Genomic DNA, 24540 nt, shown 5'->3' with positions numbered 1-24540 from the left:
CTATCAGTACTATCTCAATGCAACATATGCGGTCTTCCTTATATTGATGGTGGCTAAAGAAGCAGTGATTGTCTTCCAGCTGCTGCTTTTACTGTCTTATCTTGATATGAAGAATCATTTCAATTTATTTATTCACTGTTGCCATCATATTTATAAAGTGAAGTGTGGGGATTATGTGCTGCCTTCATCAGTATTGTCATGGGTTTAGTAAATTAGCTTGTTCAAGAGCAGATATGTGTGTAAGAATTGTGTGTCAGACAAGTTTTATTGGAGATTGTGTTTTTTATTAAACCAACTGCTAATGTTATTTTTCCCCAAAATTATTGGTATTCACACTTTACATGTGAATGGTTCAGGGTCTTTCTCAAGTCTCATGGGAAATGTTGGAGATAAAAATACAGGTTTCTGGAATATGGGGACTGTACTCTCTACTTTTCTTAACATAAATTTCACTGAGAGAAAGTGATACTGAATCTGGAAGAGAGTCTGAAAATTTAAATTGTGTAAGAACAGCACAAGAATCTGAAAGTGAAATATTAGTAATTTTGAAATACTAAGAGTCTTGAAAATGGTTCATTTTATTCCATAGAAATGAAAAAGTCTTTAGAAAGATGGTGAGGTCTTAAATGTGGTAATTTTTCTAGATTGAAGCTTGCTGAGGTTAAAACACATTGCCAGAATAAACTGACCTCACTTAATAAGTTGTTTCCAGAATTTAAAATTATATAAATCCTCTCCATATATTTAAGTAACAAAATCTCAAGTTTAGTTAAATATTTAGTGAAGATCTGGTGGTTGTGACTTCTTCATGATCTTACAATATTATAAATTTAATCTATCTCTTATTTTTCAAGGTTTTATTATATGATCTCCGGTCTAGTAATCCATTAATAGTCAAAGATCACCACTATGGCCTGCCTATTAAATCAATTCAGTTTCAGCATCAGTTGGATTTAATTATCTCTGCAGATTCTCGAATCATAAAAATGTGGAATAAAGATACAGTAAGTGGTTTTAGGTTCTTGCATTCAGATTTTTTTATTTTTTACTTTATTTGGGTTTTTTGTTTGTTTGTTTGTTGTTTGGGGTTTTTTGTACAGTTTGAATAAGCTGAAGTTCAGTGTAGGAATTTGAGTTTTTAATGTGTCATAATTTACATACCATTTTGTCCTGTCTGACTACATCAACATCTGGGAAGTTATTCAACAGCCTGTCAGGTATAAAGATATGGTCTTAGGGCATTTTTAGCTGTTTGTACATGTCTGGCCAAGAGGCTTTCAGTAGAAGGATTTAAACATAAAAAGTAGTATCTTAGCCATTGCCCTGGTTTGTATATTTCTCCAAGTGTGCTTGAATACATCCAGTTACTGTTTTTCATTACAGAAACTATATTCATTTCAATTCCCTGCTCAAAAAAGGGTTCATTTCAAAGGTAGATCAGTTAGTTAATGGCCTGTTAAAATTAGGTGCTGTTTATTTTCACAGAAACCTATTTGGATACTGAAGCAGATACTATGCCTATATCCTAATAACATTAATATGTCTTATGCCATATTAATGGATTAAGTTGCAGTAGGCAACGTCTTTATCCCTGCCTTTTGCACCTTTTAAGTGAAATTGAAATCTCTAATTTTCATAACACTTTCTTTCAGTATATTATGCTGTCATTTTGCTTATCTTTGGGTCAATGGAGCTTGCACAAAATACGTTATCCCAGAGATTCACACTAATACTGTTGTAAGGTGGTTCGGTTTGAGGGGCTATATGTAGTCATTGTATTCCTTCTAAAAAACATGCTCCATGTATGCTTTTCTAACTTTATAGTGAAGCATACCAAGAGCAGTTGTAGTAGAGGCTTTTTTTCTGATTCTTTCAGGCAGTCATTTCAGTATTGTGTTGCTTCATGAACTTTCAGCAGCCTCTTTATTTTTTCTGTGAGCACAAGCAGTATTTTGTAAGTTCCTCTGCAGTTAATTTTTATTGTTTGAAAGAGCAAATAAATTATTGATTATTATTTAAAACATCTGCAGGGGCCTCTCTCCATTTTTCCTAGGTATGTATATTTCTCTTGTTGAGAATGAACCACTGTAAGGTTTGTCAGGTAGCCTCTGGTGGGAAAAGGGAGGGTTTCTTACTGCTGGAAGGCAAAGATAGCTTTGGACTCTTTCCTAGAGTATGTTCCAGCTGGCTCCACCTCTCCTAGATGCTGGTTCCTGACTATCTCTGGCTGGGAACCAACTGCAGAGGCAGACTTTGGGGTGGAGAGCATATGGCTTTGATACCAGAATAGCCCCATGCTGAGACGTGCCTTGGGGTGGGGAGCACGAGGCTTTTGTCTGCTGAGGCCGGGGTGGAGGAGGACTCTTCTTAATCATCAGGGAGAGACCAGAGGTGGGTGGGGTAACAGCGTGTAACTGGGAGGGAAAGGAAGGGCCCAGAAAAGGTAGGTGGGATTGCTGCAGGGAAAGAAAAAAGAGGAACAGGATCAAAATTTGCTCTGTTCCTGTCCTTCATTTAGAACCGTGTAGGCATGTACTCTCATGCTTCAGATTATGTGGCCCAGTTCTCAGAGACTCTTCCTTTGCTGGCTTATAAGAGCACCTGTATTTTGTCTGGGTTTTTCAGACTCTGTTCCAATTTTTATTATTTTGAAAATGTTGTTTCCTGCTTTTACCTCTTTCTTAAATAACCTTTATAGCTTCAGTTCTGATCTAAGCTAGATATCACTGGATGCTGTACTACTTTTATATTAAGACCTCTTTAATGCTGAGTTTATAAATTATAAATAAAGTGCTGAGCTATAATGCATTTCATGTAGACATTAGCAGGGTGGAAGAACTAAGCTCCAAATTCAGATTCCATTCCCAATCCATTGTTTCAGCCAATCATACTTATAAAAGTAAAATGATTTAAAACTACCACGTTCACAGCTGAATAAAGTGAGGGTTACGCTGACAGTGTGCCAGGAACTTAAAGACTTTAGCCCCCCCCTTTTGTATAAAATAAAGTAAATCTGACACGTATATTTTCAACACACAAGTGTGAGCTGAAAAATTAAAAGTGCCACTATACATTGCTGTATCTTCAATAACCAGTAGGCTGTGCTTCCTTGTAGGAGATTGGATCAGAGATAAAATACAATACTGAGTTCCTTGTGTTTTGTTCAGATATTTAATAGCATTTTATTCTTCTGCAAAGTCTGTTCCATCTTCATTTCATCATGTTTCTTAGCTTCTATAATGGCAATTCTTAAATGTTTAGATTTACAGAGTTTAATTATATTGTTTGGAATTCTTTATAATGCATTTTCTTCCTACAATTTCAGGGGAAAATATTTACTTCAATGGAGCCAGAACATGGTATCAATGATGTCTGCCTGTATCCAAATTCAGGTATGTTAAGTATATTAATGTCTTGTTAAGTTCAAAAGGAAAAAGTGTGTTAAGCCAAGCTGTGATCTTTTTTTCTGTTTAGGTTAGACTTAGGTCTACTTTCCTCCTTATGACAGGGCTAGGAATAAAGGATTACTTGCCTGTTAGGGTCCTTGTTTCCTCTGCATCTGTATTATATCTTTGCAGTTAGAAGCTGCTGTGCTGTTAATTGAGTGATTGACCTCTTTTACTCTTTCAAATATCTCAAGTGATTAATTTCATAAGAATAGGAATTTTGGCCTATTGTCTAGGCTAAGTCCCAGATGAGTTAGAGCTTGCTTTCTAGAGCTAGGAAAAATCTCTTTACAGCAAGTTTAGAGATTTGATCTTTCCTTGATTTAGATACAGCACTTACTGTGCCCTCCCTTATGTTTAATAATTTGATTTTAAGTGTAGATTGCTAAGTGCATAGATTTGCATTCTTTTTGTGACTGTTTCCAGATTTGTTGCATCTCATAATGTTACGTTTAGAGATCAAAACTGAAGGTCACTTTTAGCCAAGGTTTCCGGGACCTATCTTATGAGTAAAAATATTTTACAAAGTGGTGGTTGTATGTGCGTGTGTGCTTTGGTCGTACTTCAGATTGTAACTGGCCTTAATTTTCTTGCTCAATCTGAGTTGCTTTAGTTCTTAACTACTGTGTGACATGTACTTCCTTTTTAGAAAGCAGAACTGAAAAAGATGAAATAAGTTAGGACCACTAGGATGGCACAGAGCAAAATTCTTGAAACAGAGAATGCCTGTATTGCAAGCTCTGCTATCATCCTAATTTTAGAGAGAGGTGGCAGTGAAGACAGAGCGACTTGGACTTTAATTCATACTAGCAGCTCAAATTTAAGATTGTAGATAAGTGAGTTTGAGATTTCTAACAAGTTAAAACTTATCTTTGTCTTTTCTGCCAACTTCAGTTAAGAATGTGTTGGGTGGTTTGTTTGTTTTTTTTTTTGGTTGGTTGGGTTTTTTTGGTTTTGTTTTTTGTTTGTTTGTTTGCATTTATTTTTTTTTTTCGGTAAGATGAGCACTTAAATACTGATCCCTGATGAGATGGTGGGAATTTTTGACCTTATGGAGCAGGGTACATGTTGTGTGACCTGGTTGTATGTATGAGTTCATGTGGGTGTATTTGAGAATAACTGCGTGGTAACAGGGTGGACTGTGCAACATGGACAAAGACAAACCTGATCCCTCATCCATGGTGGCTACAGAGAGAGGTCATTGCAGGAAATTATCATCAGCAGTTCACCCAGGTTTCACCTTCAATGACCTTATTGGTTTGATCCAAAAGAGAACCCAGGAGCAAATTATCCATTGCAGCATTGATGATGCAGAGCTCATCACAGGGAGCGAAACAGAAATAAGTTATTTGACAATGTAAAATCTTAGTGTAATTTAGGTTGGAAGGTACCTCTGGGAGTTGTGTATTTCCTACTCCAAGTGGGGCCAACTTAAAGTTAGATCCAGCTTTGAAGTCTGTCAGGTTGCTCAGGTCATAACCAGTCAAGTTTGAATATGTCAAGGACGGGCATTACCTCTGTGGTATGTGGACATGCCTCGTGTGCTTTTGCAGAAATGATTTTCGTGAGACTGCAGGAAGAATCTTGTAGTACAAACAATTGAATGCACATATCTCCCTAATGTAACTATTGGACATTGCTTTTCATGTGTCTGTGATCTAGATCTAGATTGTGCATTTCAGTCCTGTGTCCCACATCTCCTCCTTAGCAAAGTTCTGCTTTTCTTACTGTTCCTTCGTCAGCCATGTCTATAGGGGGACTGGTTGATGGCTTTTTGTAAGAACTGTCACGGGATGAAAACTAGGTTGTATTTTATAGTCATATGGAGACAGAGGGGAAAAAAACTAGAACATGTTGCAGTAGAAATTGGGAGATTTAAGCTAAGGGGTGGTACTTTGCATGTTTGTCATAAATACTGTTGGACTAGAATTTAAGATGCTTAGAGCCACCTCATGCTTATTCAGAATTTAAAGAATAATAATGATTGAACATCTGAAAATAAGGAAATACTTTCAGTAAGATGAGCTTACAGTTGTGGAAAGTTGGAAATATAACATGATTTAAGTGTCAGTATGGCTTTGGCTCAGTGGTCTTATTGGTGCCCCAGCATACTCAGAGCACTAGTGAATGCATGGCACAGGAAACCTAGGAAATCTTTGCCTAGCTTGTGTTTTAACTCTTCATGTGACACTGCTGCTCAGAAAGCCCAAACCCCAGTCTCACCCTTGTGACAGTTCTAACACTTCATTGTCACAATTATAAAAAAATTAAGAAAAAGTGAAACTACATTGCAACATAAACCATTCTGAATTCTTTCTGAAACAATGAGTACATCAGTGGACAAAGGAAGTGTTACAGGTGTTTATCTGGACTTCTGTAAGGCTTTTGACACAGTCCTCCACAGATCGGAAAGACATGGATTTGATGGGCAGACTGTTCAGGGGATGAGGGGTTGGTTGGATAGTCTCATCTAGAAGGTGTAGTGGTGAACAGCTCAATGTCCAGAAGAGATCAGTGACAAGTGGTGTCCTTTAGGGGTCCGTGTTGGGACCAGTGTTCTGTAATATCTTCATCAGTGACACAGACAGTGGGATCGAGTGCACCCTCAACAGATTTGGGTGCTGCTTTTGACACACCTGAAGGATAGGAGGCCATCCAAGAGGACCTGGACAAGCTCGAGAATTGGGCCTTTGGGAACCTGAGGCAGTTTAATAAGTCCAAGTTTAAGGTGCTGCACTTGGGTTGGGGAAACGCCTCGTATCAATAGAGGCTGGGGGATGAATGGATCAAGAGCAGCCCTGCTGAGAAGGACTTGGGGGTGCTGGTGGATGAGAGGCTGGACATGAGCTGGCAATATGTGCTTGCAGCCCAGATAGCCAAACTTGTCCTGGGCTGCATCAAAATCAGTGTGGGCAGCAGTGTTTCTGCCCCTCTACTCTGCTGTGGTGAGACCCCACGTAGGGTCCTCAGCACAGGAAGGACATGGACCTTGCAGCGAGTTCAGAGGCCACAAAAACAGTCAGAGGACTGCAGCACTTCTCCTGTGAAGAAGACAGGCTGAGAGAGTAGAGAGCTGGTGTTGTTTCACCTGGAGAAGGCTCTGCAGAGACCTTATTGTGGCCCTTCAGTATTCAAAAGGGGCTTATAATAAAGATGGGGACAAACTTTTTAGCAGGGCCTGTTACACTATGATAAATGGTTTTAAACTAAAAGGGAGAAGATTTAGACTAGATATAAGGAAGAAATTCTTTATAATGAGGGTGGTGAATCACTGGCAGAGATTGCCCAGAGAGGTGGTGGATGCCCCATTCCTTGAAACTTTCAAGGTCAGGTTGGATGGTGCTCTGAGCAACCTGATCTAGTTGAAGATGTCCATGCTTGTTGCAGGGAGGAATTGGACTACATGACCTTTAAAGGTCCCTTCCAAACCAAACTGTTCTATCAATTATGGTAAACTGTAAATCAGTATACTGTGAATTATTCTTTTTTTGGTGGGAGTTTCGTTGTAGTTGTGTTTTTTTAAGTAAACTGTTTTACCAACCAGCTTCCATATTATTACCTTTCCCAGGGAGCAAACCCTTGTGTATATTTGACCAAACTACATGATGACAAACTTTAGTGGATCTTTTAATAGTGTTGAATATCTTTCTCTAATCACACATGCACAGAATGGGGCTAGGGGACAAAAGGTTTACCACTTACTGAGTGACCTTTAGTCAGCTTCATTTAAGTTGCAGAGTATAAATAAAATGTGACAGCATCTTCAGTTTGTAGAAGTCTGTGCCTCATTTGTTTCAATTCCAAAGTCTGGTTTTGTCCTCCTTTAATTATTGGTGGAAGACTCTCAAAGAGGAGGCTTTCCCTTTGAAGCACCTGCAGAATTAATTTCTGTCTTTATTTCTAGTGATTCATATTCAGTCAATGGAGTAATGCTTTGTCTCATGAAACAGTAGTGAGCATGCTGTTAAGGGAGCATGTAACCTATATATATACACTATACTATTGTACTCTGTGTATATGTATTTATATATACTATAAATTCTTGCCTTTTCCTTAAATTGCCTGCAAACCTTTCCAGATATAGCTTTAGCCTCAGTTTGCTGACTAAGCTTTCACAAATATCTTGATTTGCCAGGAAAGCAAGACCCCTTTTTTCTGACATTTTCAGTCCAGCTGCATTGTGTATTTATAATAAAAGGATTAGGTAGGAAGGATTACTCCACCCATGTTAATTGCATTCCTCTAGTTGGGTGTAAATTATATTTCTACCCTCTGGGTGTGTAGTAATTGACCCAATTATTCATAGTCTCAGTGGCATATGTTACAGTTCTTTCAGATGAGAATGTTATCTAATTTGATGACTCTTCCTCATATTCAGTCTCTTGTATTACCTGGTGATCAGCTTGGAAAGATCTTCATTGGAAAGACAAAATTGAGATAAACATAAAAGTGTATGCCAAATATACTTATTACACTTTTATGTAGAAGGAAACTGAGAGTATTTCTGATTTGGAATCTTGTAGTAATAGGAGATTTTCCACAGATTTTAATATTTCTACAGTAGTTTTTTTATATTCAAATTTATATTATTTTATATTCAGTACTTAAAACCCTTATTCACAGTGTTTCTTGGGTATATTCAAAGATATTTCAAATTTTACATTTGCCCTAGTTGGCTAATATCAGTAATATTACTGCTTTTGAAGCCACAGTATCCTGTCTCTCATTTTGGGTTGAGAAGGTGCTGTTGCCTTGATTTCCCAAGATGAAATATGAATGAAGGTGTAAACCATGTTGTGATTTATGGCTTTGTTTAGACTGTGGGTGTATGTTTAAAAATAAAACAAAAACCCCAAACCCTCACGTATTAGTAATGCAAGTTTATGCCTAAGGTAGGTTTTAAGTGCGATACTAACTGGGATTGCTCTAAACATTATTATGGAGTGAACTGTTTAAAATTGTTATGAAAATTGGCAGCCCACATTTGTCAGGGCTTAGTGTTGCTTGAAGTGGTGCTGAACAGTTAAGACAGAGGACAAAGGGGAATGAAGCTTTGTTGGTTATGCTGCTATCAGACATTTCTTTCCATGATGTTTGATGCAACAATTCATTATAGATCTCAACTAATGTTCCATTGCAGGCCAAGAATATGTATTGTATTAGCTTTTTTTTTTTAAAAAAAATAGTGTTATCCTTTTATGACCAATATTTTTAAATGTGGAAATCTCTTTTTAGGAATGCTAATGACTGCCAATGAAGCCCCTAAAATGAATATCTATTATATACCAGTAAGTAATACAAATTGTTGTTGATATTGCTCTTTAAAGACACAGTTGTTTGGTGCCATTTAGGGATTTTTGTTGAAAAATTACTTTGGCCAATTCACATCTACATTCTCTGACCTGTCACGATAAAATAAATTTAAGTTAACCATAATTTATTAATGTAACATATTGATTGGCTTAAAAAGCAGCCTGTAATTTGCCTTTTGCAACCAGTTCCAAAACTGACTAGTGACCACAGAAAATTCTGGTGGAGCTTTACTGGAAAAAGTAGGGTTTTTGATAGCTGATTAGAAAAGAACTCCTAAATAGGAACTATGTTTTTCAAAATAATAATTTTGCTTTTTTGTGAAGTATTCCATTAGTGTCTTTAATACGTGGTATATACTGACACAGTCACAGCAGTAAATATTCTCTCTTCTGGCAAAGAAATGCTATTGTGTGGCTTCAAGTATTGCTCTTGGCTGTAGCTTCTGGTCAATGCCCTACTTCATTTGCAGCTTTTCACTGGATAAGCTCTTCACTTGAAAGGCTTAACTGTAGCTTTACCTATATATTATATCTCTGCAGATTGGGTTTAGGGAGACTTAACAGCAAGCCTTCTGGTGTTAGGGGATGGTACAGAAAATTACACCTGTGTTTCACTCTTGGTTTAGTTTCTATAGTGCATTCTCTAGGGTTTTTTTTGTCCTGGTAGAAGATAAATAATAGCATACCTATATAAATGTTACACAGAGAATAGCTGACCAGACTCTAAAAATACGTACACTTCTTCTTGAGTAATTTTTGCATTCTGGACAAACTGTAAAATTTATTAATATTGAAATATACATTTAACTGCATTTTAAATTAGCCAAAAAGTCTTCATTCAGATAATTGGTTTAAAATTAATCTAAATATAATTTTCTTTAGTTCATGTCTGAATTGTCCTTTCACCACCTCCACCATGTATGATCTTTCTTACATTTAAGATGGAGATTCATCAGTTTACACTTCTCCTTGTACAATAAACACTATATACCTGTTGTATATTCATGTCCAAACACAACAGTATACCCCTCTAAACAATTCTACAGTCTGGTTATATTTACTTACATTATTAGATTTTTGCATTTAAAAAAAGGTAAAACTTTATACATGAGTTCAGTGTGTGTCATTTTTGTCAGGTTGTTCTTTGGATGTAAATTACCTGTTTCTCTAATTCATCTCTAACCAACTTACATCTTGTTAACTGTTATTCAAAGCTGTTCCATGCTTTGGGTAACAAAGGGAGACAAGAAGTATTTATGACAAAGTATTAGCTGTTGTTAGAAGCTGAACGCTTTATTTGCTTGACCCTTTGTAAGATTGAGAGAGTAGCTCTCCAAGCATTTTTTTAATCTATCGTTACTTTAATTAATGGATTAGGGAAGACAAACTCCCATATTTTCAAAGTCTGAATTTTTAAAACTAGAATGGACTAGTTACTCAGTTTAAGTAATTCAGATGGAAAAAGCATTCCTTCTGTCACTAAAGGTAAGGTTCAGCTTCTCTCTGAAAATTGTGCACTGAGGTTTTTTTTAAATGCAGGTGTGAATGATACATGAACTCAACAGCTGTAGTACATTAGAGGTGCATATCCGACTTTGCCAAAAAGTTATTTCATTGTCTTGATTGTCACCACTGATGAACGTTTGTTAGAACTTGTTCAAGCTAGTATTATTTTGAGCATTTTTGCACATATTGTAAATCAAAATGAAAAATACTTATTTTTTGCTCTCAAAAATCTCACTCTCATAGAATCCTCCATGAATACTGAATTCATGTTTCTGGAGCCAGACAAGTAGTCTTTAGCTAAAAAAGAAAAGCATTCCGTGATCTCAGATCATACTGAGAGATGTTATTGCAAACATGAATACTGACTAATACTATCTAGTATTTTTGCAGCATGCAAGCTATTACAATGAAGATTATCATAAATCTTTCCTTAAACCATCTTCCTTTGTCACCATTCTCTGTTTATTGGTACCTGAGTCTGCCTAAACTTGTTTGGATCATACCTTTTCATGAGTTTTACATTCACAGTGACACATGAGTATACAAATGGACCCAAATGATGAATATTAAAGCATAAATCCAAATAGGAGTTCATTTCTGTAATATTGTTGTGTACAAGAAAATTTTAAATTTAATTCAAAAGCTGCTGTCCAGATTAAATTTTGGTTTTGGATAAGCTAAACTTCTCCAGTTTGTGTCAATGGCTTTGAGTTTGAAGGGTGCTACAGATACCTTAAATACTGTCATGACTTTCTTAGTTGACAATCTGTAGTTCATTTCAAAATATTTAATACTTATTTTAGAAAATAGAAAAGTTAAATGTAGCGAGAAGGAGTTACTTTGAAATAGAGACAGAAATCTCACACTCTAGTCTGACTTTTTTTACCCTGTCTGCATTTTTACAGGCAAGACTGAAGGGGCTGGCATAGACAGTGCTGTATAATTGAAGGGGTTTTTTACTGCATTTCCTAAAAATCAAGTATGTAGCTTTCTAAATCTGTTTTTGTTGGCAGTTTGGGGTTTTTTTAATCTACCTTTTAAATGAAGAAAATATAAAATGGGGCAGTTGTGTCAGCCTTAAACTGCTCCAGGGCATTTGTTATTAAGGAAAGTTCAATGTTATTAACATGTTCATGTTACAGTTTTATTCCTTGATCTTTTGGGCTAGTTATTTGAGCTGAGAGATGCACACCTGTCCTTTCTGTGTCAGTAGATTATTAATACATGGGGTTTTTTCCATCCTTGGAACACTTAGTAATTTCCCTTCACTGCCAAGATGAATTTAGTTGAATGGGTCTTTGGAGCAAAACTTTAAAGAACCTGATCTCTTTTCATGGTCTCACTTTCTGGCCTTTTCTAAGAACTAGGATTCACATTTTTTTCAACGAGTAACTTAATTTTCTATTTGTTTGTTTATTTTGAGATAGACATGTATACAGTTAAAACTGTGTCCTCTGCCTTTGAGATGGTGACAAGAATTAAGTTATAAGTCTTCTTGAATTCCACAACAGAATAAATGCCTGGGGGAAATGTTACTATTGTAAAGGATAGTTGTGTTTCTTGGAAGTACTTCTGTGTAAATAAAATCCATTTAATTGCCCTAGCCCCTCATTGCTCTGTAGTGCTAGTAATTATTCTCTTGTTTTAAATCTTCACTGGAACAGCTACAAGGAGTTGCCATGGCTCTATGGTCAAGGAGGATACTTAAAATCACAAATGTGTGGTGATGTGCTCTGTGTAAGAAAAATTCAGATGGGTGCAGACAGACCCAGCATCCTCTGTCCTTGATTGAAGTTGGCCAGACAGTGTAGGACTAATATACCCTGCCTCTCAGCAGGTTTTATTAGTGTGGGCACAGTGCTGTACTAACACAGCTACATGACTGCTGAACTAGAGCTGGCTTGTGTCCGGCCAGCTTGGAGTACGGTCTGACTGAGCTCATGTCTGACTGAATTATCTGTGTGCATGTGCCCATTTTCTCCATTGTTAATGCCAAGGCTGAATTTCCATTTCAAAACCAAAAAATTGCTCTCTTGAACTTCAGGATTATAAAAGATTTGACAATGGGTATCATAATATTGTCTGTAAGTGAAATCACATCAGCTTTTCCTGAAGAATTTTCATCAAGGTAGATATGACAGTTAAGACTAGGAATGTCTGAGAACACTATGCATTTCTTGTAAAAAAATCACTACAGTTGTTTCTTTTGTGTGCAAAACTTTTAGTAGAGGAAATAGAAGATTATTTTTTTGTTTACTAGAAAGGACAGGCAGGTTTGCTTTTAAATGGTAAGAAGATACCTTACATAGCTACACAGTGCAGAGCGTGAGCAAAAGCCAAATTGAATCTAACCGTTAAAATGAAATGTTTGTTTTACATAGGTAACATCTTGAGTGGCTTACCTTAGAGACTTTGTTTTGTTTTATATTTTGGGCTTTAATGAGGGCAAGTGCCTCTGACTGGAATTGGGCTGTTTGCCAATAGTTTAATAGCTAACTTGCAGTTTATGCAAACATTTGGAACCTACTTCATGCCAGCTGGCTTCCTGGTACATCACTTTGATGTGTGCCTTGGGAAGGTTGAAATGAAAGTTGTGTGTGCCTTGGGATAGTTTTTAGACTACTGACTCAGAAACATAAGTTGAGTCAATAGTGCAACCTCGTCCTGGCCAAAGAAGTGAAGAGAGGCAGAAGTTCCACTGACATGTGGTGGTCCACTGGCCTGGGATCTAAGATGAGTCAGATTCTCTTTAGTTAGGGCTGTCAGCTTCCATGGCATATAATGTTCTCTTTTCAGGTTGTACAGAAACCCCCCTACATGTCAGCTCCTGGATGCTCTGGGTGGAAAACAAGGGGCATAGATGTTTCTCTGAGTGTTTACTACTGGTTACATGAACATGTCTGATCTTAGCACAGACATTGCAAATCAGTTCTGTCTCCTTTATTGGACTTGAAACTTTGGGCTACATTCTGAAACTGAAACTTGCTCTATTCATTAGCCTGTTAAAAGAAGAGAGCAATTAAGCATGTAATTAATTGAGTGTAATATTCTGTGTTCTAGATTTTTTTTGCTTTCCTGCAGTCTTGGCAGAACATTCCCTGTTGAGGCTAGAAGCAATGTACTTTTGGTGGAGTGAAGATATTAAGCTCTTTAAGAAAAAATAAATCCTGGAGCATCTCTGGCTTCTTTTCAGGTGTTTTTGGAAAATCATTTGATACCCCAGCACTCTTATAGTTCAGGGCTGCAGGAGTTATAAACTGGAAATATTTCAAGAGGAGTATTTCTTCTCTACTCAATGATTGAGTTTCTACAAGAGTATAAGGTGGTATACAATACCCACTTTGAATATATGGATCTCTTTATGGCTGGAAATATTATTAATTTTGTCCTCTTCAAATTGGGTGTCTTTTCAGTTAAACCAACTATTCCTGGTACTTCTTTCCTTTCATACATGATATTTCAACTCATTTCGTTTTTCTTTTTTTTTTTAGATACTTTTCTAGCCTGGTTTAATTACTCTTTATCACCATCTTTTTGTTTTGAATATGCTTTAAAAATACTTATTCTTAAAAAAAAATAGAGATTTTTCCTTAGATTTAAGAAAAAAAAAGTTTTAGAAAACCTTAGAAAAATTAGTTTTTCCTTAGTAATTAACCCTGAAATAACATAATCACAGATAAGGCAACAACTCCTACTAGCTTATATGTTTTCATTTAATGCACTGGATATTTGATGACACAAATCAGTAGAGGGAACTTGTGCTAAAGGAAATGTAAGCAAAGGCAGTTTCTTAGTACCTTAGTTCATCCCCTTTATGTCTTTCTTGATAATAGGTTGGAATAGTTTTGGAATGTAAATTAAGGGTGGACATGCTTTGGTTTAGTTGTGGGAGTCCAAAGTTATCTGCTTCTAACCCTATTTGTGGCTGAATTGATCAGAGTTTTGTTCAGCTCACTCACAGACAGAAAAAGCATTTACCTGAAATGGATTAGTAGTTTCTGTCATTCTGGTGACAGAATGTTCTCAGTGGTACAAGAGGTTATGACCATCAGATATCAATCTTTACACTCTTGTCATTTTTCACTTTAAAAGATGTGGGAGGTTTCTCATGTGTTGTACTCTCCACACTTACCTCTATGGTCATAGCCTTTCAGAATAGTTTTATCACTCTAAGACTTACGTTTTCATCCTTTCATTATTTTAGGATCTACTGATTCTCTTTTTTTCTCTCTTGGGTCCTTATATGATAGGAATAAAAATAGTGAAAAACACCTATCCAAATCTTGTACTTATGCCCTTAAGACAATGTTCTGTGTAGTCAGCTACCATTCAGATGGTTTGTGGGTGCTGTTAGAGTTACAGTGAGAGATCTTCTGAACTGACTTTTGCTTCTGCATGGTAAAAGCTATGAAGGAAATGATGCAATTCTTTTTATATTTGTGTCTGGCATTTTGACACCAATAGAACAGATTTAGACTAGAGATACTAGAGTATGAGATTTTGATTTCTTTTAGGATGTTTTCATGTCTTCTGAATGGCAGTATTGGGTCATTCTGCATTAGTGCTGCCTCAGATGTCTTGAAGATCTTATGTTGAGGCTCTGTTTTCTGGAAGACAGTTGTCAGAAGGCAGTTGTTCATCTCCTTCAGTACAGCCCTTACCTAAGAAGTTTTAGGTAAAATGCAAAGCAGCAATGAAACTGGTTTGTGCTAAGAGATCTTTTCTATCCTGAAACAAAATATAGTGTAGAAAAACTTTTCATTCCCTGGGGGAAAAAATATTGTAAAATAAAAATATGGTAGTTATGACGTAGAATGGAAAATGTTGGTCTTAACCTTAGTTTGCTCATTTTGAGAACTGAAATGACTGGAAAGCAGGGTTGTTATGAAGCAATGTATTACAATTGTGCTTTGGGGCTGCCAAGTGTCAAAATAAGAAACTTCCATTAATAAAGAGACACTTGAGGACATCTTTGGCCTCTGAGCTAATTATGAGTTTTGATATATCAGTCTTGTAGAACTGTGTTTTTCATCCAGAACAGTCTCATCCTTCACACAGAAAATCGTGCAAACAGTATAAAAAGAATGTCTGTTGAATGATACATTACCTATTTCACAGTATTTACAAGCATAGGAAAAAAGTTGTTTATCTTCGCAAGCAGAAATGCGAGCTTCCTTCTTTTAACCTAAACACTTTCAAACTGAAAAATAACATGCTGGACTTATTCCCAACAGAGGATATCCTCCATTTCCCATGTGCTGGCTGAGACACACTTATCACATGTATATAGAAGGAAAACACCAATGTGCAGTAATCCAGAAACAATTTTTGGTCTTCCTGTGAAACTTGTTTTAGAACAAGTGCTGATGATATAGTAGTTCAACATCATGTATAGACTGTGAAAGTGTATGAACTCTGTTCAGTGCTGTTGTGGCTGATAGCACTTCTTCATTATTTTTTGAAGAGACAGCAGCATGCTGACTGTTATATAGCTTACATCATACCCTTCACAGAGCACAGAAGAAAACTCTTAAAAGCAGAAGTTGTATGGAATTATATCAGGTTATTGCTCTGACAGTTGATAGAAGACTCACATGTTTTTTAGTGTTGTGACTGTTTCTTGAGCAATTGGTAGTAATGGATCTTCTGTTCTGTTTTAAGAAACAGATTTTGAGGGGGGAGTGCGCTCCTCTTTTTTTAAGCCTCAATTATCTGAAAGATACTTTATTTCTTAAGCTGCCCTGTTCTTTCCTGTGGGCCATCTATTTGCTTGATTTCTGAAAATTTAGAGGTGCAGCTGCCTAGCTTCAGTCAGTGAAGAGAGAAACAGTCACAGATACTGAAAAGATGTAGTTGCTAAAGGAAGTTTTGTACTGTTCTGTAGTCTATTAGCATGTAATAAAAACTAGTGTCTTTATTAGCTGTTGAATCAGAAAAGGCAAAGCATGTGAGAATTTTCTCTGTGATAATTTCAACTAAGTCTTTATTATATTTGAAAGCAGAGGGTTATCTATATTGTCATCTTCTGTGCTGTACTCAGTAGTGAACCAAGTGTGTTATGACTATTTTATGCAGAAATAGTAAGATTTATGGAGACTCAAGATTTCTATCACAGAAACCTGAGAGGTAAATAAAGCATGTGAAAGCTTTCAAATATTTATTTGAAATATTTTTCCTACTCAAAATTATTTCATAAGCTATATAAAGTTTCTTCTCTCTAGCATTATGCTCTGTAAAGAGGTTGGTTTATGCTGAGCTTATCTTCGTTATCTGTCTGGAGCAGTTGCATGTTCCCAACAGGTAGTTCATTTTCCTTCCTTTTGTGTTTGTCTGGCAGTAGTTGTATAAACTCGCAGAGAAGTCTTCCTTCCAGGTTTGCAAAAAGCAATTAAGCTGCAATGGCAGGGAGTTAGTAGAAGCCCACACATTCCTAGATTTCCAGTAGTTTGTCAGTTAGGTAAGGTAGGCATACAGCTGGATTTGCCATTGCCTTTACATCTGTAGCGTCCCTCAGATTTACCTAAAATATGGGTCATAATGAAGTACAGTATGGTCATTTAAACAAAACTTGAAGATAATTTATGCTGTAACATTCCTTGGCATCTGGCTTATACTATAAAATTCCTCTTCCCAGCCACTTAAAAACATGAGAGGCAAGATCCCACACAATGTGACAGTGGAGGAATTTTCCTGTCCCAGTGGAGAAATGGAGAAGGAGACTTGCTGAGACTTTACATTTCTGGCTTATTTTTGGTGGTTCTTGTTAATTTAGTTTGCCATCAGAGTCTATTGTATATATACTGAAATTAATGCATATGTTATTCTCGTCTCTGTTAGTAGTGGAAGTTTTGTCCATTGATGGCCTATGCCCTTAGTATTGCAAGAAATGCCATTATGGTTTGAGAAACAAATTTCTGAAAGTATTGGAGCTGTTAGAAGCTGTTCTTTCCTTGTTTAAAAGAAAGGCCAAAGCAGTTATAAAGTTTCCCACTTTTCTGTCCCCCCTGCAGTAACAATTGTAAATGCAAGGGGAGAGCTTGGTGAGGAATTTATTCTTTGAAGAGTATTGTGATCAGGTGGGGCGTTTTTGTTAGCACTTAATCAGATGTGGTAGGGAATGGGAGGTGTGGATGGCCAAAGTAAAATGTGGTTCCTGCCTTCTGTTGTCAGCAAGGCCGATCAGCTGATCATACCTGATCTGCACCTTTTCCTTTTTTTTTTTTCCCATAGATAAAGAAACAGATGGTCAGCAAATGTTCATTGGTAAATAAAACCTGTGATGTGAGTCTCAGCTGAACTTATTTGCACAGTATTTAAGTAATTTACCTAAGTGTGTCTATTTTTACAGCAGATATGCTATAGAAGCTGCTGTATTAGGATAAGAACAGACTTTCTGGAACTTTTGATTAATTTCTAGCTGATATTTTTGGGAAAGTGCTTAAAGCAGGTCATGCTTGTAACACGTGCTTTGAGAAGCCACTCTCCTTTTACCTTTTGAGCTTCATTTGATTAGTTGACTTCATGTGAAAATAATGGGTTCTTGTACTTCAAGTTTCAATCTGTTTTTCTGACCTCAAATTCTCAACTCCAATTGTCTAAAGATCTAAAATTTGCAGGGAGTTCGATAAATGAAAGATCCTTAGCAATACTGATGAAGTGTTTGGTTTATATATGTCAGCATGTCAGAACATGATAGGGACATTGGTGAAAGCATCAGACTTCTTACTCTTAAGGCCACAGCTGGTATGTCACAGATGACTTGAGAAGTGTCCCTTTTTTGTCCTGTCTTGTGAGGAAAAGAGCTATTTTGGTAATCTTCTTTACAATTTTAAGGAGTAACTTTATTTGCTGAGAAATTATTTGCTGTTTCTGTCTTGAGGGTGCTTTTTCCCAACATTATTAGAACTGGACCATTGTCTCCTTTGAAAGATGGTTACTTCAGCAAGAACATTCGCAGTGAGAGCAGACTTGTGACTGGTTAACTGACTGTAATACCTGTCAGATCAGAGTATATGAGATTTAAAAAAAAAAAACAAACCTGCCACTATAAAATTAAACTGCTTGAATTAGAAAAAGAGGTGCTTACTATCTGATAACTACGAGGGCAGAAAGATTTAGTATCTCATTCCTAGAAGATGCATGCAAGTTCCTGCAGCAGTTTTTATTTAACAGTGGGAAGATCTTAAAAGCAACGTTTCCTTTAACGTGCTCTCTAAGGAGTAAAACTTCCAAATAGTTGATTTGGCAGCTTCCATAGTGCAGTGAAAGGTAGGAAAACCAACTACTCAACCACTCTGATTAATGAATCTGCCAAAAATGTTTGGATGTGCTGGAGTTAGGATGAGAGAAAGAGCCAATTCATTGTATAGTTCAGTGAAATTTATGAGTATGTGGGCTTAAAACCAACTGCAGTGCTGTTGTCAGCAGTATGCCGAAAAGAATGAGTGTGCTATTTAATCTCCTTTGGTCATACCTGTATTCCAGTGAGCTACTTGATGTCTGTAAAAGCACCAAATCTATACCATATGATGTAGGGTGATTGAAAGCATGAAATGATGAAAAATATATGGGAGATTAGTTTGGAGTTTATTCCTCAAACCAATTTAATTTTGGAGAATTAAAGAATTTTATTCAGTACATTAAATAGAATTACTCATGAGATTAACAGGGCATAATTGGAGTTGATTGTAGAGCATTCACAGGAAGAAAGAAGATTACAAAAGAATGGCACAATTCAAAATGACAAATTGTTTGGAGCACATTGGTTGCTAAGATAAATGCTGTATATGGAAACGTAGTGGATAGAAACATAACAAGATAATGTGATCCCAAGGCTCCTTCTAACAACAACTGATCTCCTGGGCTCCCTGAAGATCTTGGGCTGCCTATGATTGAAGGTCAAAAGCATAGAAACAAGGACAAAGAACTACAGCTTTTCATGTCTGCAAAGTAGAAATAATCCATCTGTTTTTGAGAGTTACCAATTGCAGTTGATTTAATGTTAACTCTTAATAAGGTGCAACGAGGCATTCTTTGTTCTCTTGACTTTTCAGTGCATCTAGATGGAAACTTTTCAAAGTTACTACATATTGAGATCTGTCTTAAAATTAGAGAACAAAGCATTGAAAACAGTACTCTTAAAATTAATAGTAATTAATAATTCATGTAATTGCATTAATTAAACTTGGCTATACAATTTGGGAGCTAATTATGTTTAAAATGCAATTGTACATTTCAATCACTGCCCACACCCTGGGGATCACCTTTTTTTTTACCCCCCTCCCTCATTAGACCTTCTGTAATCTTCCCCTGTTAAATGGAGTGTTTGAAGCTGTGAATATGTATGCATAGATGTGCATTTGCTTTCTTCAGCAGACATGTCCTGTTAAGGCTTTAAAATGCTTCATAATGTGTCATTTCATTTAAAAAAAAAAAAAAAACAAATTTAGATTTTATTATTATTATTTGTCTTGCCAAAGAATTATTTTTCTCTCCTATATGTAAATATGTATGTGAAGTCATCGAGTCATATGTATAAAATATATTTATTTAAAGAAATGATAGTCTAGGAAATAAGTGCTTTAAGTTTCATTTTTGGTTTAGTTTTTTAGTGGGAACAGAGAAATGTGAGGAGTTTCCTTGTGTCATGAAGTCATATCTTATCACAGACAGTCAGACTGTATAATCTTTTCCTTGAATATTTGAGATTTATCTGTAAACTAGTTGTTAGTTGTTTCCCATTATCTCCATTTAAAAGGCTTGTCAAGAGTTGCTTTCCTCTGATGCTTAGCTAACCTCTAATTTACAGTGTCGCTGTGATAACTTTGTATGTATTTATTCTTGTGCAGGCGTTACTGTCTCAGAAATCCTTCTTGCAGACCTTCACTGTACTTGCTACACTTCATATTCACGTATACTGGAGTTATACAAAAGGTCTCCACTCAGTCATTAATAATTTTACACAATACACTGTACCTGTTGAAGGCCTTAAAATGTGCTATTTTTGTTGTAATTACCATTATTCAAATAGTGTGGCAGTCAATGATTTAATTAGTACATTTTTGCTACCTGGTAATGGTCTTAGTCTAACTTAAAATCTATAGAAGGTACCACAATAAACAGTTGGAACATTTTTGAAAGAAGGTTTTACATCTAAAATACAGAAGAGCAGTGATGATGTATTTTCATGCTTTTTTGTTACTAACTGTATAACTATGGTATGGCATGATATGGTGTTAGAGAGTTAATTTTTGTGAAACTGAAGTTTCTGTGAAAGTGTGTGTTGCTGTCTTGTACAGCCATGGCAGATAATACTTCTGCTTTCCAAACCTCTGGAACTGCTTGGTTGAGTGATGTCCACATACATTAAGTTAGTCTTCTAGAGGGAATTGAGACAGTCTAAACTTTTCAAATTCTAGTGAATTATTTTCAAATCTGATTAATGCTGTCTGTGAACATTTTGCATATTTTTGATTGCTAAAATACGTCAATGAAGACTGGGAGGGATTTTGGCTGTTTGAATCTTAATATATTTCAACATCTTGTTTACTGCTGAAGAGTTTGTCACTGCCTTTTGTGAAATCTTCCAGGGACTTACTATTTAACATCCTGCAAAACAGAACCTGTCTTTATTCCCTGAGAAGAAAAGAGCAACTGTTCAGTTCACTCCTGTAGAATTGGTCTCAGAAACCTTCAAACAGATACTTAATGATACTTGTTATTTGATTTAAACCTCTTGACATCTGACTGGAAGCTTCTACACATCCTGAGCTTCTTTTTAATTGTTGAGCACGTTTAGTACTAGTTGGGATTAGGGCAGTTCTTCTATGGCTCTAAAAGCTCTGCAGAGCTGGCTGTCAAATTGTTGAGTGGCATTTTAAAGTTGTACAAGTGCTGTCTGGCATTCCAGAGTGAAGATAAGGAACATCTGTCATAGACTGGGAATATAATACCTATGCTGTCATAGAGTTCATTAAGTTCAGGGGAATTACAGACCAATGACAAGATGATATTTTCTACAGAAGTGCTCAGGAATTAGGCATGGCTGTAAGAACATTACTGTACCATGTTAATATTTGTGGTGCTACAAGATTATAAGGTCAAACATCTTGTAGAATAGAATACAAAGAACTGTGATTTTTGAAGTTATTTTACAATATTTAAAAAATATTTTTCTATCAACACTTCTCCATTTTTGAGCAGTTTGGCCTTGGACTTGTCTCTGCTAGTTGTACACTAGACTAATTGCCTTATTTTGTATTTTCTGTGTCTAAAGTTAAAAAATATTCTAATGTGTACTAAGAAAAAGTAGACATTAGATAGCACAACATTAATAATTATGAAGTCCACATTTTTACCTCTTGTGGCTTAGAATAAGACGAAAGGCCATGGTGAGGTTTGTGTTACTGGTGTGTCGTAGTGGTAAGTTTGTCCTTGCTGTGGGGAGGAGGGGGCCAGTATGACCCAGCTGCCACTATCTTGTGGTGTGGTGGTGGGACACTGCGGGATAACTGTGCTTCAGTCACCTCATGGGTGCTATTTCCAGTTGGTGAAGGAAGGCACTGGGAGGGGAGCAGAGCATGGAGCATCCCGCCCTTTGCTGCTGGTAGGGCCCAGCATGCAGGTGAGGCTCCTCTGTTGTTAGGCAAAAATATTTTCAAAGCAATCTTCTTGACTTTGAACAGCAATTGGCAGAAATTGCCTCAAGAAGTGGTTATCCTACAGAAAACGGAGTAATAATGAAGACAGCAAAAATACTGGTTTGATCATTGTTGGTGAGGTGTATTGGGTTTCCGTGGCCAGGTTTTTGTAACCAGAGGACTACGGGGATGGCATCTGTGAAAAGCTGCCAGAAGCTTCCTCCATGTCCAGCAGAGCCAGTGCCAGTTGGCTGCAGAATGGACCTGCCACTGGTAGATTTGTACCTTCCCAGTCCAAATTGGCAAGGATACTAATTGACCTACCCAACCTCTACAGCTTCCCGGCTGTTTTGGTGGTTTTAGCAGGGACTGCACGCCAGGCTGAGATGGTGCCAGTGCTGAATGACAGGAGCTCTTGAGTGGTCCCACCTGTGCTGCTGCATGCCTACTGTATGGACATTCATGAACTGGGGGAGGACAGGACAGTTTCACTTAACCCATCGTGTCGTTGGAGGCTCAGTGCAGACCAACCCTCTCAATTGTTGCATTTGTACCTGGGCACAGGAATAATGGAGACTGCCATTTCAGAATGCTCTTAGCATCCTGGGATTGCTGGTGGTCGACAGTGGAGCATTACACTCTGGATTTAATATGCAGTAGCAGTTAAATTCTGCAAAGAATTACTATTGCAAAAGAAGGGCATTTATTGTTTATGATTTTGTCAATGTGGCTGGTATTGTTTGCTTTTTCTATTTTTAAATTTCTTCCTAAGCTTTAAAAAACGTTCCATATTAAAGTGCAAAGCAAAGCTCCTAAGATGTCCTAGAATAAGTAGGCAAGTGGTTTTTCACTGGGGTGGGAAAGAGGGAAATAAGGTAATCAAATATACAGACATCTCTGTAGGGTTTTCCTTTCTGTCGGTTTACATGTGAAATTTGAATAATGGTTGGACTTTGTATTTTTTCCTGGTATTCTGCCACTGTTTTTTTCCATTAGTTATCTCATTTCCCCCACTTTGTTTTCTGTGATCTGTTCATCCAACTTGCTCCACAGATTATAATGATTAATCGGGTTTTTAGATTTATGTGTTTCATGCCACAGATTAGGTCCCATGAAAGGTTTTACTCTCAATATCAAGTTTTGAGTATACGAATACTTGGAACAGTGAGTGGAGCTAAGCTGAAGAGCAGTTTATTCCCTCATTAGTGCGACCTTCTGCTTTAGTTACTTGTTCAAAGATTTCCATCAATCAGGATCCCGTTGGGGGATTACCCTGACTGGTTGCATTGGCCTGAGTTCCGATGAGTAACCTGTGCTTTGTAAAGCTCGAGCAGTTGGTGTCGTAGACGTGGAAGCGAAGAAAAGGTTTATTGGAGTGATAGAGGTCTTCACATGATGTGTCAGCAAGATGGAACAAACTTTAATGGGAATGGATGTGAGTTGAGGATTCTCTCATCTCTAATAATCTTCAGCAGAGAAACTTAAATTTTATTACAAGAGAAGTCTTGTTTAGTTAGTAAGCAGTTTGAGTTGTTTTTTTTTTTGTAAGGACAAACGGCTTCATCCAAAACAAAACTATATGTAAACTTAAGAGAAGGTTCCTTCATCCCATTCATGCTTTGATGGTCTGGTAATGAAGCACAGATAACTGATTTCTTGAGCGGCGTGAAGCCATGTAATAGTTCTGGACTGCTTTATTACTAATATAAAAGCTTGGCATTTAAAGATGTGGGTTTGAGGGAAATAAAAAATTAAAATCTGGATGGAGACAAGATAAAGACAAAAGCTTCTGTAATGTTGGGCAAGAAATCAATCTGAATGTTATCTATCATTTATTCCTGGAGCAGACATGGGGATTTGGTTAATTAAGTAGGTAAAGTGTTTCCTGTTAGTGACATCTTGGGTATTTTCTTGGAAGCTCTTAGTAATTGAAATGAAATATGCAGCACTGTAAAACAAAGTGCAGTTTTTCATTTGGCTTGTAGTGGTTCTCAGCTAGGGCTGAAATCTTAGGAAGATAAATTATATTTAAAACAGAGACAATAGTGGGCTAGATTAAAATATTATTGTTGAGTGTTACAGGCTAGAATGGGTAGAATGTTATGGTCTAGAACACAGTTTTACAGTTTTCGTGTGTAGTTGTCGTCAAGAATTTTGAATGAGTAGAAACACATTTTTAAGTTAACAGCATGATCTCACACGGTTACCACACAATCATGTTAAAAGAAACTGTATATATTTTATATATATGAAATCACTTCTAGTTGTTTCCATAATTTAATGGGATCTTAAAATGTTGTTGAATCACAACCATTCCTATGTCATGGGAACTGCAGAGTTTTTAATGTGAATTTTTAGCAAACAAATCAGAAACATCATTAAAAGTCCCACTACAGGAGTTAGCTGGTCACTTAATGTTCTAAAATGTCCACTGATTAGCTCTAGAGAGAAAAATGTAGTGTTGGATTTTTCCATTCAGCTAACTCACCTACTGAAATAATAGTGCTGGAACAGTTCAGAGTGGCTGCATGTGTCAGGATAGAGAGGAATTTTAATCAGAACAGCGGGAGGGAAAAGTAAAGGGAACCGATTTGTTAACTCAGGAAATTGGAGGAAGCTTATATGGAAAAATACATC

The 24540-nt window shown here is 36.7% G+C and overlaps 1 protein-coding gene across 1 annotated transcript in view; it reads left to right on the top strand.

Moving 5' to 3' along the window:
* NOL10 (nucleolar protein 10) overlaps positions 1–24540 on the top strand; it is a 49190-nt gene that overhangs the window by 10400 nt on the left and 14250 nt on the right. The window contains exons 11-13 of the mRNA XM_064650518.1: positions 855–1004; positions 3326–3392; positions 8682–8734. Coding sequence (XP_064506588.1) covers positions 855–1004; positions 3326–3392; positions 8682–8734 — 270 coding nt within the window. The remainder of the gene's footprint in view (positions 1–854; positions 1005–3325; positions 3393–8681; positions 8735–24540) is intronic.

Source organism: Pseudopipra pipra, chromosome 3, assembly GCF_036250125.1.
Source record: "Pseudopipra pipra isolate bDixPip1 chromosome 3, bDixPip1.hap1, whole genome shotgun sequence".
NCBI lineage: Eukaryota > Metazoa > Chordata > Aves > Passeriformes > Pipridae > Pseudopipra > Pseudopipra pipra.
Note: the sequence above shows the minus strand (reverse complement) of the source record. Positions and strands in the feature narration are given on the sequence as shown.